Consider the following 16,483-nt stretch of genomic DNA (forward strand, 5'->3'; position numbering starts at 1 on the left):
CACTGACAGAGTCACAACACAGTCACGGACACGGTCACGGCAGTCACTGACACGGTCACGGACAAGGTCACTGACATAGTCACGAACACGGGCATGGACACGGGCACTGACACGGGCCCTGACACGGTCACAGACACAGTCACGGACACAGTCACTGACACCATCACGAACACGGGCATGGACACGGGCACTGACACGGGCCCTGACACGGTCACAGACACAGTCACGGACACAGTCACTGACACCATCACTGACACGGTCACAGACGCAGTCACTGACAGAGTTACTGACACCATCACTGACACGGTCACGGACATGGTCACTGACACCGTGACAGACGCAGTCACTGACACCATCACTGACACCGTCATGGATGCAGTCACTGACAGAGTCACTGACACGATCACTGACAGGATCACGGACACCATCACGGACACGGTCACGGACACAGTCACGGACACCATCACGGACACAGACACCGTCACGGACACAGTCATGTCAGTGAGCGAGCAGGCAGCAGTACCTGCTGCACACCTGACGTCTGAACCGTAGCACCGACTTCATCGAACATTCAAACACAACAGAGCGATTTCTTTATTCAAGGTGAATTCATTCATGTGCACTGATTATTCTCTAAGGGGAAAACATCACAGCCACCAAACACCAGACTGCTTGTCTTAGCTTAGAAAGTTCATTACTTTTAGCAAATTAATCAGCTTAGAAATGGCAAATATTTATGTTTTTATGGAAGCAGTGCGGTGAGTCCAGGTTAGAGCACCTCACGCTGGCACTTTGAAACTGTCGGTCGAGGTTTCGTAAGCGCTGGACCTCCTCCCAGCGTCTCTGCTCTATCTGCCACAGCTGAACAGAGACGCGCAAGTTTCTCTGCAGCAGCCAATCAAAGGTGTCACCGTGATGTCACTTCGCTCAGCAGCAAGTTAGTAATTCAAATCAAACTTCTGAGAAAGAAAACCGCTGACCTGTTTTATTCTAGCCTGACCCCCACCCGCTAACAGGAAGGGGGCTGGTTTATGAGCCGTGCAGCCAGACACCCGGGGGTGGTACACCGGAATCCGATACACCAGGGCGCAATGTCTGGTCATCCATGTTTTCTGCACTCACTGCTGGAGCCTCATGTGGACATTAGAGGAACTGCAGCTTATGGTGCTTCAGTGTTTTTCAGTGAATCCAAATAAAACAGTGGAATGAATAAACAGATTTAATGAACAAAGGTAGATTACAGAGCTTGTGTGTCCTTCATTGTGTGGAGGAGAGCGAGCCATCCTGTAATGCGGCATTACAGATTTCCTAAACTTTCCTCTTTGTGCTTTTTTCCTGTTTCAGTCTATTTTCTGTGAAAAACGCAGAAAAACAGCCGTGAGCTCGACCTCCACCTCCACACACACCACCATCCCACTGCCGCACAGACTTTCCCTCAGATGATTGAAAACACAGACAAAGTGCTGGTTTTGACCTTTGTGATGATAACGGTGAATGTAATCTGACAGAATGAAGCGCCGACTAATGGAGGTCAGACTCACAATGTGTGTGAATGCGTTTTCGTTTTTCTACGACTCTGAACGCACAAACTCACACTCGGACCATCTGTGTGTAATTATCTCTTCAGTCGGCTCCAAGCCTCTGAGCCAAAGCACGAACGTTTGATGTCTCTCTCCCTGCACGGACACTTTTGGATGTTATCCATAAACCACCAACCGACGGACACCTGCAGCCTGAAACCTTTCCAATCATGTCTCCCGATGTGTCTTTCTTCATTTGAATCACCTTTTCTTAGCTCACATTGTTTAATGGGTTTCTGTGAAGATGCTTAAAAAGTTGTTAACACTGTTACAGATTGTATCGTCTGATCAATGCAGATGTACAAACCTCTGCTAGGCATCGGGTCATCCAGCAGCTGAGAGAGCAGCAAATATCCTCCATACCTGAGGTGACACATGCTGTGTGGGCGGTTACAACTAGCCCGCTAACTTCCTCTGTGTTGGCTGGTACTGCAGAAAGCGGGTTCCTCATCTTTGCTCTGTGCCAATGGAGGATTTACTGATGGATGGTTTCACAGGAAGTTTGTATGGACTGGTTATACACAGACATTTTCAGAGCTTCAGGATTAACTGGACAAGAAGCAGATAAAAGAGACGGTGTTGAACTGTTCAGCTTGTGTTCTGCTGCCCATGACCACACTCAGCATGGAAACCAGAAGACTGTCCTAACCACACACACACACACACACACACACACACACACACACAGCAAGAGGTCCAAAGACATGTCAGTGCAAATAATGGAGGCCATCATTAACCTAAAAAACCAAAATGAGCCAATCAGAGCGGAGAAAGTTTAAGTGTCCAGATCATTGTTAAAAAGACGGGCCCCACTGAGCCGACCACAGAAGATATGATGTGCATCTGAGTGAAGTCAGCTCTCATTCATACAGCAGCTGGACCTTTAGCTAGCAACACACTGTGCACACACTCAGACTGTGTGTTTGCTGGAGTTTGCTGAGCTAACAGAGACATCCTTGCTCACTAAGACTGGCTGTAGGGATGTGGAACATCACTTCTCTGTTGGGAAAGGAGCCAAAGCTACTGCAGACCACAGAAGATGGCTAAGAAAACAAACTTCACAGCAGCTAACCAGGTCAGAGACAGCAGGATCACTGTAAACATCTACAATCCAGAGTCGCCTTCATAGATGCAGATACAGAGAGATTTTACAACCAAATGCAAACCTCTGGTTACACTCCAGGACAGGAAGGCCACGCAGAGGCTCGAGGAACCGAGGAGATGAACGACCCTTTACTCAACCGTTTCACATACAGGTGTGTTCAACAAGCGTAAAAGGATATGATCTGGGAATCACTTCGAGGCCCGACTATCTGTTCATCAGGACGGTCTGGATCCATCAGTGCAGCTCAGACTGCAGACTGGGACTAATCAGAGTCTGTAGTACCAAAGGCTCAGTTCACCACAGGAGACGAGCTCACAGACTGACCACACGCTTTGTAAGGCCGGCTGGTAAATGCTTTCCACTTACACACATGAAGGAGATCCACGATCCATTAGAATGGAATAGGAGAGAATAAAATAGAATAGCCCTTTATTGTCGTTGTACATGTTACAGCATAATTATGGGTGCTCCACGCCAACTGTGCAGGAATAATTAACTAACAATAGAAATACATATGAAACAACAAAGAACAAAGGACCTGGTCTGAGTAGCCCTCACTCACATACGGACCCTACTCAGACTGTGGCTCAGGTGGGTGGGCGTGGGGGTGGGGGGGTAGTGTTTGGGGGAAGAAGGGGAAGAAGCTGGCAGTGAGTCTGGAGGTGTGGTACCCGATTGACCTAAGGTGCCAACCAGAGGGTGGGCGGGGTGCGAGGGTCACCTGTGAGACAGGAGGATGTGGCGATGGCCTCCAGGGGAATCCTGGGTGGTGTTAATGACCTCTGTGCAGTACCAAACACCAGAGCGTGCTCTCCTCCACCCTGTGAGGAATCTCTCCTGTATGTTTTCTGGAAGTAAGACTGCAGTCTTGTAAAGTCTGACTGCAGACTGAGTAATGACAGCGTTGTGTCTGGGCTCAAAGGAAAAGCAGCAGCAGGTTGACTCTTTGCACACAGTTAGGCTGGATCAGGTGAGCCTCAATCCTCCATTACTGCAGGACCACCGTTAACGTTGCTGTAATTTGATGTATAATGTTGCACTGATCAGAGACATCTCTCAATTTCATTGTACTTGTGACAATGACAATAAAGAATATTCTATTCTATTCTATTCTATTCTATTCGATAAATAAAATTGAACAGAACTGCCTTTAAACCTGAAACAATACTGAAATACTTTGATTGCATGAAATGTGTTCTATCATCACGCCCACTAGAGTAAAACTCCCACAGACACTGAAAACATCTCATTATGTTCCTTTGAACACATCGTCCTGCGTTCAGACTGAAAACATGTCACAGCACTCCCCCGGAGCAGCTCCGTCACCATGAAGGCAGCACACACACACACACACACACACACACTGGAAATGACTTTGACTCTATATGAAGTTATTGGAATAAGAGTTTGTTGGAGAACGAGGAACAAGGTTCTGTTTATGGTTATCAGACCATCCTGAGTGATCCTCTGCCTGTGCCGCTCAGTCACTGCTGTCATGGCGTTTAGCAATTTTCTACACGTTTTCTTATGTCTCATCTCATGTTCAGCTGTAACGCACAGCAGCACGTTTGAAGAAAACCAGATGGCTCATAACAACTGTCAGCACGCTGATGATGTGAGGGGACCACCGACTCCTCTGTATACCAAAGTGGGTGATCAGCAAGAAAAGAGTCAAACTGCTGCAACGGTCAGAGTGCAGACCTGACCCTACAAAAGGACGATCTGCCAGCTGGAGCTACAGGACTGCAGAAGCACTGCTTCTAAACGTTGGTTTCACTTTTGATAAATAAAGAGTGACAGAGTGCGATTCGTCCCGTGCTTCTGTGGTGACTTTTACCTGATTATAAGACTAGGCATCATTTTAAGTGACATAGAAATTTCAGTGTGGCGTCCTTTATCATCTTTGTTAGTTTTGTGTCTAATGGTCAGCTTTCCTCTGTAAGCACGCCGCAGTCTGGAGCTCTGATTGGAGGTTCGGTGCTTCTGGATCACCTGACACCTGCGAAGCCCATTCCTTCCTTCAGACCGACAGTCCTCTCATCGTTTGTGTTTTCCTCCGAGGAGCGATGCCACGCTGACGTCTCTGAAGTGATGCAGCGGGCCGACGATGTCCTCGCTGTACAACACAGATCGGAGTGTTGTTATGGAAACAGGCTTCTTTTTTCCTACTAAAATCCCTTCGGGCAGCACACGAGTAAAGAATAAAAGTGTTTGGTGTGAACACAGCTCCAGCCTGTCATCGCCAGGCTCCCTCTGCTCTCTGTCTGCAGGCAGGACGCCTTCCCTGCGGTCCACTGCCTTTTCAGGCTGTGCAGCCAGCAGATGCTCGCAGGAATCTCTGCTCGTGGCCAAAAACACGTCTGATGCTGGAGTTAAAGCTCTGTTTCCACCTTTGTCTGACAGCACAGAGGGTTCACAACAAAGAGCACCGTTTCCCGACAGACGCAAAAGCTCATTTAATGCTGCTCGACGGCTCTTCCTCTGTGCCTTTTATGCTTTTATGTTTTTGTTTACAAGGAAGAGCTAAAATAGATGCCGCTGGCTGCTTCCATCTGTCATTAACCCCACCATTTAAATGATCAAATCTTAGCTTTTTCTTCCACCTCCTTGCCATTAAAAAGGTTGCTGTTGGAGCAAACCTCCACCTCTCTGTTCCATCTGCATATAACAGATTCCTCACACAGGTTTAGGTTTTCTCTGACTCTGATCAGAGACAGATCCTTAAGAAGAGCGACCTTGGTTTATTTTCTACTGCCAGAGGACAAGGATCAGCTCATTAAGCACAAGACCTGATGACAGACAAATAAATATTCAGCGGATGAGTTTGGATGTCCTTGAGTTGGTAAAAGGCAGCACAGGGCTGCTGCTCTTATTTCTGCAGTGTTCATGTGCACACCACACCATCAAAACCCAGAAGACCTCAAACTGAGTATATTCAAAGTTCAGACAGGAAGCCTTAAATGTTCAGATTTTTTAAATATTTCTAAAATGAACAGGGAGCCAATGACGAGAGTTTATTTACAGCAATGATGTCATTCGAGCATCGAGCTAAAGCCTTATCAGCAGACTCTGCTTTCACTGATATCCAATCAGCTTGAGCCTGGTTTCCTGAGACACATTGTGTCCTTTATACAGACGGACATCAGAGGCCGTTAACGCTCCTACAGGAGACCATATCAGTGGCTGCCATGTGAGTTTTATAAAAAGATTCCATGTTGGGACTTGTTTGGTCTTCCTTTGCTGTCGAGGTGTTCCAGCAAAAACACTCCTCATTTAACTTGCTGCTCACTGACGTTTCATGTTCACAGGTATTTATATTTCTCTAACAAAGTCCTTTCTGCTCGTCTCTGAAACACGGGGTGAGGTTTCAGGCCCAGTAACCTCCTGGGGTTCATGCACATATGAATAACTTTGTTAGAAAGATCAAAGTGAAGACTAGCTTTTAATTTCAGAATAAATCTTCACTTTTTATTCATATTGTGGAAGGTACAAAACTAATCATGCAGATATTGATTTTATAGAGGCGTGCATATTTTATGAATATGCCAATATAGCATCCATCTATTTTCTAAAGCTTATCTGGGTCGGGGGCAGCAGTCAAAACACAGACCTCCCTCTCGCTACTCCACCACTTCCCAAGTCACCTGATATAATAGTGTGCTCAGGGTATGCCCTGGAGCTCCTCGCAGTAAAACAGGCCTGCAAGACTTCCTGGTCAGATGCCTGAACCACCTCCGCTGGCTCCTATCAATGTGGAGGAGTAGTGGCTCCACTTTGAGCTTGAGCTCCTCACCCCATCTCTGACCTAGACTACCAGCAGAGGAAGCTCACGCCTGCAGATTGTATCCATGAGCTAATTCTTCAGACACTACCCACAGCTCGTGACCCTAGGAAAGGGTGGGAATTCAGGTCAACTGGAAAAGCATTCTTTCACACACGGCTTTCACACACAGCTCTGGTTAAAGAACACGACTGGGCCGTTGACGTAGACCAGGGGTGTAAAACTCCAGTCCTCGAGGGCCGGTGTCCTGGACCTCTTACATGTGTCCCTGCTACAACACACCTGGATACTATTAGTAGGTCATTAGCAAGACCTGACTGCATGCTGAGGTGCCAAACCTTTCCCATACTTGAGTAAATTTGGAAAAATGTAACTAAATGTAAGTGTTCTGGAAAAAAAAAGTACTTTTATTGGACCATGTTGATTCACTCGTGAGCTGCTGTAACATGAATCAAATGGCTGCCACCTCGGCATGCAGTCAGGTCTTGCTGAAGCAGCAGGGACACATGAAAAGTTTCAGGACAGCGGCCCTCGAGGACTGGACTTTGACACTCCTGTTGTAGAAGATCAGTGCTCTACAGATCAGGCAGCAGTCAACCATCGCTTACTAGGACTGGCTTTAGGGACGTGCATGAGGTCCCGAGTAGATATAGTTGGAACCATCTTCTGGAGAGGACATGGACTATTCAGAAGACTGGTTCCACTCTGGAGTTAAACCTCGGAGAGTATCCCTATGGCTCTGTGTCAGTATGTCGGGGTTTTCCCACAGTGGGCGAGAGGATGGTTTAGCCTTAGTTGAGTGCCCAGACTTCTTGGAGTCCCTGAGTGGGTCCTGGAAAAAGGCCCATCAGGCAATGGCACCAGGACACTCGGGTGAAGAGAGGAGCAGAGCTGATCACCACCTGGTGGTGACACTTGGTACACCCATAAATCAAAGGCATCACCTCCAACCAGCTGCAGCAGATGGCTGTCCCTTTCTGAGCCTGGTTGTGCTGGAGATTTATTCCTGCTGAGAAGGAGTTTTTCCTCCTCACTGTCACCAAGTGTTTACTCACAGGTGCTCATATAATTGTTGGGGGGTTTTTTTGTATTACTGTAGGGTCTATAAACAACAATAAGCTGTGATAGGCTCTTGATATATAAATAAAACTGAACTGAAGTGAATGTGATTGTTTGTCATTGTTGTCCATTGTTGGTTTTTGAATGCTGCATTTTGTATTTGTTGTGTTTAAATCTGTTGGAGGCAGAGAGGGTACAAATCCACAGTTTGGAGGTGTATCTGGTAAACCACCTCTTTGTGGTTTCAGTATTGATGTCGGTTCTGCCTGGAGCTTTGATTTCCTTTATCTGTAGTGGTGGGGTTGCTCCAGCTGATGGAATCCATCTGCCTCTCTCTGTTTGGGACTAAATAACAAAGACAGTGACACACAGTACAAATCCCTCCGACGCACCCACCCACACCCCCACAAAACAAATGAGCAGGTCTCTGAATGCTCTGAGAGACAGCCGTCCTGTTTCAAAAACCTACCGTTCATCAGGGGGGAGACTGTGGACCATTGGCTGGTCTGTTTAGGCACAGCAAACTGCTCAGTTAGGTTAGAGAGTAATGGTCTTTTAGCTTAATACAGAACAGTAACCCTCATCAGTCTCGCTGGGAGTGATGAACTCATCTCACTGATGCCATAAACCGGGCACGGACACCAAAAGGCATCTCGAGCATAAACGAGTGATGCCACTGATGTCCCAGGCAGAAAACGAGCCGGAGGATCGCAACATCTCTGCAGATGCCTTAAACGATGTCAAAGGTATGAACTGCCACCACCTTGAGGGAGACAATAGAAACCAAGTTTTACTGTTTTAATTTTCACTGCAGATCCAATGAGCCCCTGGAAATGTTGTCCATCTCCTAGATCAGGTGCTGCTTCACGTCCTCCAGTGAAAGCAGTGTAAGGAAACGCATGTGGGAGCACAACACCAGAGGACTGGGATCCACGTCTGTTTACACCAACAACCTAAAAGGTTACTGATGCACAAAGAACTCCTCCCATGCTGACCCGTCCTCAGTATCAGAGCACCGCCTTCAAGGGAATGCCCGACAGCAGGTCCAAACCTGAACCAGAGCGGGACCGTACGAGGATCATCTCCAGGCAGGAGTGCCAGAAACTACCTGACGATGGCGCTTTACAGCATTTACAGCCTGCTCATTATTAAGGTTCTGTAACTCATTTTATTTTCAATTACATAAAATTATTTTTCAAATGTTTTGTTTTTCCTCGTGTTTGAAACGTGAAGGGTACATTTCCATGACCAGATCAGCTGTTAACCTCTGCTTTCAAAAAATAACACGAAGCTTTGAAACGCACGACAGGAAACTCTGTGGTAAATAACCCGGATTATTTTCTCTCATCAAATACACAACTTCATACATGAATGCTGCTTTGCTGCAGAGTAAACACACACACACACAGACACACACAGACACACACACACATCAGAAACACAAACAAACAGCAGCTGCCCGGTGGGCAGATCCACCAACTGTCAGAACGTTCATGAGTCCACCTACGCCACATTCAGTCAAATCACACACACACAGTGCATGCTGATGGTGCAGATCTCCTGCAGCAGTTCAGTGTGATGCTTCTGAATGACTAATCTCTGGTTAACCAGTTATGCTCAGTCACTCACAGAGAACAAGGCCTGATTGGAGCTTTAGAGGTACAGCAGCCTCAGAGGATGTACTGTTGTGCCTCTGACAGGAACTACTCACGTCACAGAGGCCGGCCTGAACCTTGGCTTTACTACTTTAATACAAAACTGGAGAAAAAGTGCAAAATGAAGTCTGATGCTGGTGTAGGGCGTCATTAAACACAGCATGGTGTTACGCAGCGCTCAGAGCTTTTATCTGTGTCGTGTTTGCTCCTTCGGCTAACTCTGAGACTGATACTGAGACTGGATCAATTAGTGAGTCTTTATTGGAGACGTCGAGATGAGCCTTTTATAATTTCATGACACGTTGGTGTTTTTATTTGTTTGTATGTTTGTCACACTGAAATGTTTCAGCTCATCCAACAAATTCAAATATTCGACAAAGATAACAGAAGTAAACACAAAATGCAGTTTCTAAAAAGGTGTTTATTATTGAAGGAAAACACATACAAACCTACATGGCCCTGCGTGAAAACGTGCGTACTCCTACACCTAATGAGCGGTTGAGCCGCCCTTATCAGCAATCACAGTTGGGTGTGTCATGTAAAACTGTCCAGAACATGTGATCACCAACAAGGCGAGCCAATCAGCTCCACGGCAATGAAGCCAAAGGAGAAGCTCTTACTTTATAAACCTGCCTTTTAAATCTCTCATCATGTAAAATTATTTTCGAATAAAAACTGTATTAGTTTATCTGTGCAGCTTTGAAGGACTCGGGTCCAAAAGTTTCTCAAAAGTACGAAGGACTCCAGCTCAGAAAGGATGAAAGAGATTTTATTAAATGATTATTAAAACTGAAAATGAATAAAACATCTGCCAGCCAGCACACTGATGAATAACCCTCGAGGACAACCTTTTCTTTGTTTAAGCTGAATTATTTCTGTCAAAGCATCAGATCATAGAAGAAGTATCTGACTGCACTGCTATAGACACTGGGGTCATATCCACCACAGTTTCAGTGTGAGGAGGTGAGGAGGAAGATGAACTTCATCTTACCTTATGATGACATACATGACGAGGAAGTTTCCCACCAGACCAATGACGCACACGATCATGTAGACGACCACGATGGTGACCTTCACCCCCATTGGCAGGTAGTCGGTGTCGTTTTGAGGGTAACTGAAGTTGTTCAGAAAAGAAAAATTGTACGGCTCCAGCGCGAAGTCTTCAGGGTAGTCCATGTTTAGCTGAGATCAAAGACCTTTTTACGCTCACTGTACAGGAAAAAACAAATGTGGTTAAACACTGTAACATACAAAAATGTGACAGAGTATTTTTACGAGCTCTCACTTCTTAAGTTTAGTCAAAGAAAACAAAAAAGTCATTAAAAAATGTGTCCTGTACAAAGGTTTGTAGTTACTGATTTATAAAATCAATGGATTAATCAAAAGTTAGTGATGACATCTGAGATCATCAGGAAAGCTAGCAACGATCATTTAAACCTTCTACAGGTAAGCCACGACCCATTTTCATTTGATGTGATTTTGAAGTGGGGTGACACGTGTGGTTGGAAAAAGACGTTGATTGGCCATTTCAACAAGTCATGTAGACTAAAAAGTGCGTTGTTGCTCCGCCCACTCTATCAAGGATGCGGCAGGTGGTGCCAAGGATCCCAGAGAACAGGTGTCTGCGTCACAAAATAAATGCACAATTTTACACAGGAATCTATTGGATCTATCAACATCCTGCCTGCCTGCAAAAGAGCACCATCGCTGGTCTCGATTTTGGTCTCAGTGGAGATTAAAGGTAAGAAATACTTTCCAATGTTTACTTTAAGTCAGTGTTTTGTTTGTTATGGAGCAAATCGGCTAAGATTTCAAACTGAGCTTCATCAGTGCATCATTTTATTTCACTTTGATGTTTGACTCGAGCGCTATCCATTTATTTTCACGTCAGCAGTAATAACAGCCGTTTACGTTAAACGGATGTCTGAGTGGTGTCCAAAGACGATGTGGGCTTCATAGATAATTGGTAAACTTTCTGGAGGAAACCTGGTCTTGTTAGGAGAGACGGCATCCATCCCACTTTGGATGGAGCAGCTGTCATTTCTAGAAATCTGGACAAATTTATTAAACCCCCCAAAATGTGACTATCCAGAGTTGGGACCAGGAAGCACAATCATATGACCCCATATGAGCAAGCACTTTGGCAACAGTGGGAAGGAAAAACTCCCTTTTAACAGGAAGAAACCTCTGGCAGAACCAGGCTCAGGGAGGGGCGGGGCCATCTGCTGAGAGCCGGGTGAGAGAACATGAAGGCACTGAAATGTGAGAAAGGGAGTGGCAGTAAAGCAAAGATGGATGAACCAGAGGGCGGAGACATCGATCTTTCTGGATCAGTGCAGTAGCAAGAGAAAGCAGAAGCTTCAATCATTGACTACTGCAGCTCTACAAGGTTTCTGCATTTACAGGAAAAGTCGATGTTGTTCTGTAGTGTTTAAAAACCCATGCACCCAAACACACATCCTGTCTTCTCCAGAATGTTCCCCCTGTTGGAACAGCTCACCTCGGAGGGTCCAGGAGGGGTAGCGGTCTTACTCAGCCGGCTCCTTTTGAAGTCTGCCACTTAAGGCACAAACAAAGATGATCCTCAGCAGAGAGTTTCTGGGCTAATTAGCCCGATTCATCTTGACTCTTATCCTCATCAGATGATGAAGATGACGTCTGGTTCTTGTTCCCACCTCAACCTCATCTAACAGCAGGTAGGCAGGAAGCAGCCATTAGAGCAGCCACCAGACTGACTTTGAGCTGTTGAGCTGAGCACAGGGACGGCGGTCACACACAGCACTTGCTGCTTCATCAGACTGAGGCTGCAGCGACGCAGCCTAAACGTCTGAGGCTGTAACACGAAGTGCTGCTCCGCCTGGTCTGGGAGAAAGATCGCTGATGGCGGCTTTTGGTGCCGAGCAGTTAGCCGCTACATGTAATGGTAATATACCTGCATGCAGACAGACAGCTGAAACACCCACTCAGGCTTCTGCCTCGCGGCGCTGTGGAGCACAGTGATAGGGGACCTCTGTTAACTGCTTTCATACTGACTTTCTAATATGATCCTAATATGACAACAATTACCTCCAAAAGCATGTTTGAATCTTCAGCGACAGGCTGTTCAACCCACAGCTGAACATCACACTGCTGCAATAAAATCTGTTACTTATCAAGAATGTAGGTTTATATGCAAATCAATCTCTATAAGAAAAAACTATCAAATGACCAAAGTGAGTTTAAGGTTCTCCATAATTCAGTTTGCATTTGTCCTGCTGTGCTGTGTTGCAGCCTTTATGGTGATCATGAATGACATCTATGAGCCAATCCACAGGAAGCCTGAATGACAGAGGACTCATCTCTGCAGCAACGAGACCAAAGATCAGTGAAAGTGAGTGTTTTATAAAGTGTGAGCCAGCTCTTTGTCCACATGTGAGTTTGGTGCAGAGGAGGGCATAAATTTGTATGTGTGGAACAATGAAAACAGGAAGTACGACACAATCATGTAGCAGGGTTGGAGGGAAAAAAGACCAAGTATACACAAGAATGTGTATGAAACTCTAAAAACCTAAAAATCTTTGAAATAGGCCCCATCTTATCTTAATGACCTTGTAGTACCATATCACCCTATTAGAGCACTTCGCTCTCGCTCTGCAGGCCTACTTGTTGTTCCTAGAGTATTTAAAAGTAGAATGGGAGGCAGAGCCTTCAGTTTTCAGGCCCCTCTTCTGTGGAACCAGCTTCCAGTTTGGATTCAGGAGACAGACACTATCTCTACTTTCAAGATTAGGCTTCAAACTTTCCTTTTTGCTAAAGCATATAGTTAGGGCTGGACCAGGTGACCCTGAATCCTCCCTTAGTTATGCTGCAATAGACGTAGGCTGCCGGGGATTCCCATGATGCACTGGGTGTTTCTTCTTCACTCACTATGTGTTAACAGACCTCTCTGCACTGAATCATCCTTGTTATTAATCTCTGTCTCTCTTCCACAGCATGTCTTTATCCTGTCTTCCTTCTCTCACCCCTCGTGAGGTGACTGTTGTTGTGATTTGACGCTGTATAAATAAGGCTACGTCCACACGTACACGGGTATTTTTGAAAACGGAGATTTTCCGTTTTCTTTTTTTTTTTAAAAATCCTGTCCACACGTGCAGTTTTAAAAAAAAAAAACTCCATCCATATGTAAACGCTAAAATGAAATGTTAGCCAATCAGAAGTCTAGAAGCCTGGGAGGGAAAGACTGAACAGGGTTTTGTACCCTCACAAACCCTGAAGTGCTTCTCAAAAGTTTGTGTTTTTCTGGAAAGGCAGCTAATTTTGTGTTACTTTTCAAGTGACTTCATCATTTCAAATGTTAATAACTAAAGACATTATTTTGGTTGCTGTAGACTCACAACTCAGGAATGAACAAAATGCATACAGCATACATAAATTTAAATGTTTAAAAAAAGTAAATTTATTCAAAACCGACGTCGGGATTTGGGTTGTGACAGTGTCTGTGTTGAATGGAGAAGTTCACTCTGACGCCTGTCTGTGTAAATGGAGTGACAGTAAGTGTGTAAAAACTGCAGATAGTCAGATTAACAGCAACAGTATTTTGTCTCTATCCGCCATTGTAGAAATTCATCTCATGTAAACAATAACGTGACGCATAGCGTGACGTCAAAAACGGCGCACACCTTTGAGGTTGCGTGAGTAAATCTCCGTTTTCCTCGTCCACACCTAAACACAAAACTGAGTTTTCAAAACTCTCTGTTTTCAGTGAACGCCGATTACGGCTTTTTCAAAACTACCCGTGTACGTGTGGACGTAGCCTAAAACTGAAGTGAAATGAAAACACACACACACATGCACAGAGGACACAAGATTCTGTATACATGTAAGATGCAGGAGGGAGGAGCTGAAGCAGATAATCACAAGAAAAGAAAAACTAAAACAGACACGACATAAAGACAGAAACCAACAAATCAAAAGCACACAGGTCCTGAAAACCTAAACAGAGCTGTGTGCTGTGGAGGTAACAGGAGGGACCGGAGGACGCCACCAGACACATCCTGGACTCAAAAGGCCTCCTCGTCTGCTCTGACACAGGCTGCGATCCAACACACACGTATAGAGAGAGCTGGGATGTGTGTGTGGGGCGTAAACACAGTGTCCACCATAATAAAGCAACACATGTGTTAACACGTCCACCGTGGCGTTACTGTACAGGCTTGATCCCAGGCTGCTTCACCGCAACACCCCAGCATGCAGCTGCAGCAGCGATACATCACACTGCCGCCATAAAGCAGCGCCTGCCTCTGCATACTCATGAATATTTATCGAATCCCAGCAGCAGGAACTCGCCGCGGCTCCCCGAGGGTCCTGCCAGCCTTCATATACGGGCCTCCGTCTGCAGACCGTGTATGCCATAGCTGTGATTAATAAGCAGTTAAAGTTGAAGTCTGCAGTGTGTCCATGTAAGGCTGTGGTGCCACGCTGGGTGGGCCACTCTGTGCCACATACAGCACGAGTGAGCGCATCGAGGAGCTGTGATGAAAGGAACGAGGTACTGAACACATCCATGTGTGTGGTACTTATTTAAAACAGGAAATGTTCCAGGAGCTAACTGGTGGAGATGTGGATGGTGGTCCGGTTCCATCAGCGAGCTGCAGGACTTCTTCTGTTGTGCATAACGAGCTCCACAGGAATGAGAATTGAGGAGTGGCGGTTCAGTCTTACGCTGCTCCAGTCTGCATGCCAGATATCTTTGGGCAGGATACTAAGCCTGAGTTGATTTCAGATGCTAGATCAAATGTTAGATAAAAAAGCACTTGTACAAAGTGCTTTGACTGCTCAGGTAAAGCAGAAATATAGGTCCATGTACCATTAGCTAGCATTAGCACACGGCTTGGTCCAGTTTCAGAAAGCTTCAGTTTACAGCGAATAATGAGGAGGTCACTGCGCCTTTAAATCTTGATTCCTTTCAGTCTACTTTTATTCAAGTGCATAAGAGCCCAGTGTTTTTTTCATGCCTCTGTGTGTTTATTTGGAGAAAGTGAGGCCAGAGACTAAATATGACGGGAAAGCTCGATGAAGGACGGGCGGATTGTGAAAAAGTAAACAGACAGAGGAGGGCAGCTTGCTCTAAACCTCAGAGGAAACAGGTAACACAAATAGCTGTTAATACGTCCAAACAGGTGAGGCAAACTGTGGAAGAAGAGGAGACGCAACCCTGCAGAACACACAAAGAGCTGCGGTCCTTCAGCAATGAGCCTGCACATGTGCGCCACACAGGCTGATATCCAGCTGCAGATCTGCTGCTTTCCTTTAAAGGTCTGCAGGCGGGGAGCGTGCTCGCGCAGACGTACAGCTGCACGCAGAGATGGCAGGTTTACGGCTGCTGAGCAGGTCCGACTGCAAACACACCGTTCGGTTACTGTTTGGATCCGAGCGATAATTCATTACTCCACACATCTCTGCACCGCCATGTGCTAAACATGCTTCATCTTCATCAGCATTAAACCCTCAGCTCATCCCACCGTCCAGCAAAGAGGCACCAATGACACTGAGCAGCAGCTTCTCTGAATTCAGAGGAGTGATCGCGCGCTGCCTTCAGGTTCCAGAGGGGATCCCTCACCTGACGTTTAGTTTAAGATGTAAAATCTCAGCTTTCAGACTGACATGGAGAGCTCTGCCATCTCATGTAACCATGGTGATGGAGTCATGTGGTCCACAGGCTGAGCTTGGTCTGTGTTCAGTCACTGAACGCTGCATTAATACTAAGTTTGTGGTTAATCTGAGACGTGGCTGCTTTAACTGCGCAGGACCAGAAACCCTGACCTGGGTTTAGGTCCATGTGAGGATTTTCAGTCTAAATAGCTTTGAAAGAAAACCAGCTGGACTGCTTTGAGTTTCTTAATCCAGTCTTTAAGTGATGACATATGAATCCTGCTTCCAGGTCCAAACTATTCTGCATTTAATAAGGCTGTTGTGTTTTTAACATGTTTTAATGCTTTGTATCTTGTTCTGTTTAATCTGAACAAGCCCCTAAAAACAGTCAGTGATCACTGTTGGCCTCACTCGGTTTTTATCACCACTGTTCATTTTAAAGCTCAGTTTTTAAACCCTTACGATGTAACTACAGCCCAGCCCATGCAGCAGTATATTAATGACTAACCCCGTATTGTGGATGGATTATCTCAGTTGTTCTCCTGACTGAAGTTTGGTCCGTTTACAGCATCCTGCCATGCAATTGCATTTGTCCCTAACCATCGGGAACCCTCACGTTAACTTTTATCGAGTGGGAAAAAGTTAGCATTCATCCTCCAGCTTCACTGTGTTT

The 16,483-nt window shown here is 45.8% G+C and overlaps 1 protein-coding gene across 1 annotated transcript in view; it reads right to left on the bottom strand.

The window, feature by feature from the left end:
• oprl1 (opiate receptor-like 1) overlaps nucleotides 1–16,483 on the bottom strand; it is an 83,533-nt gene that overhangs the window by 65,037 nt on the left and 2,013 nt on the right. The window contains exon 2 of the mRNA XM_003446041.5: nucleotides 10,172–10,389. Coding sequence (XP_003446089.2) covers nucleotides 10,172–10,356 — 185 coding nt within the window. The 5' untranslated portion in view covers nucleotides 10,357–10,389. The remainder of the gene's footprint in view (nucleotides 1–10,171; nucleotides 10,390–16,483) is intronic.

This window comes from Oreochromis niloticus, linkage group LG20 (genome assembly GCF_001858045.2).
Source record: "Oreochromis niloticus isolate F11D_XX linkage group LG20, O_niloticus_UMD_NMBU, whole genome shotgun sequence".
NCBI lineage: Eukaryota > Metazoa > Chordata > Actinopteri > Cichliformes > Cichlidae > Oreochromis > Oreochromis niloticus.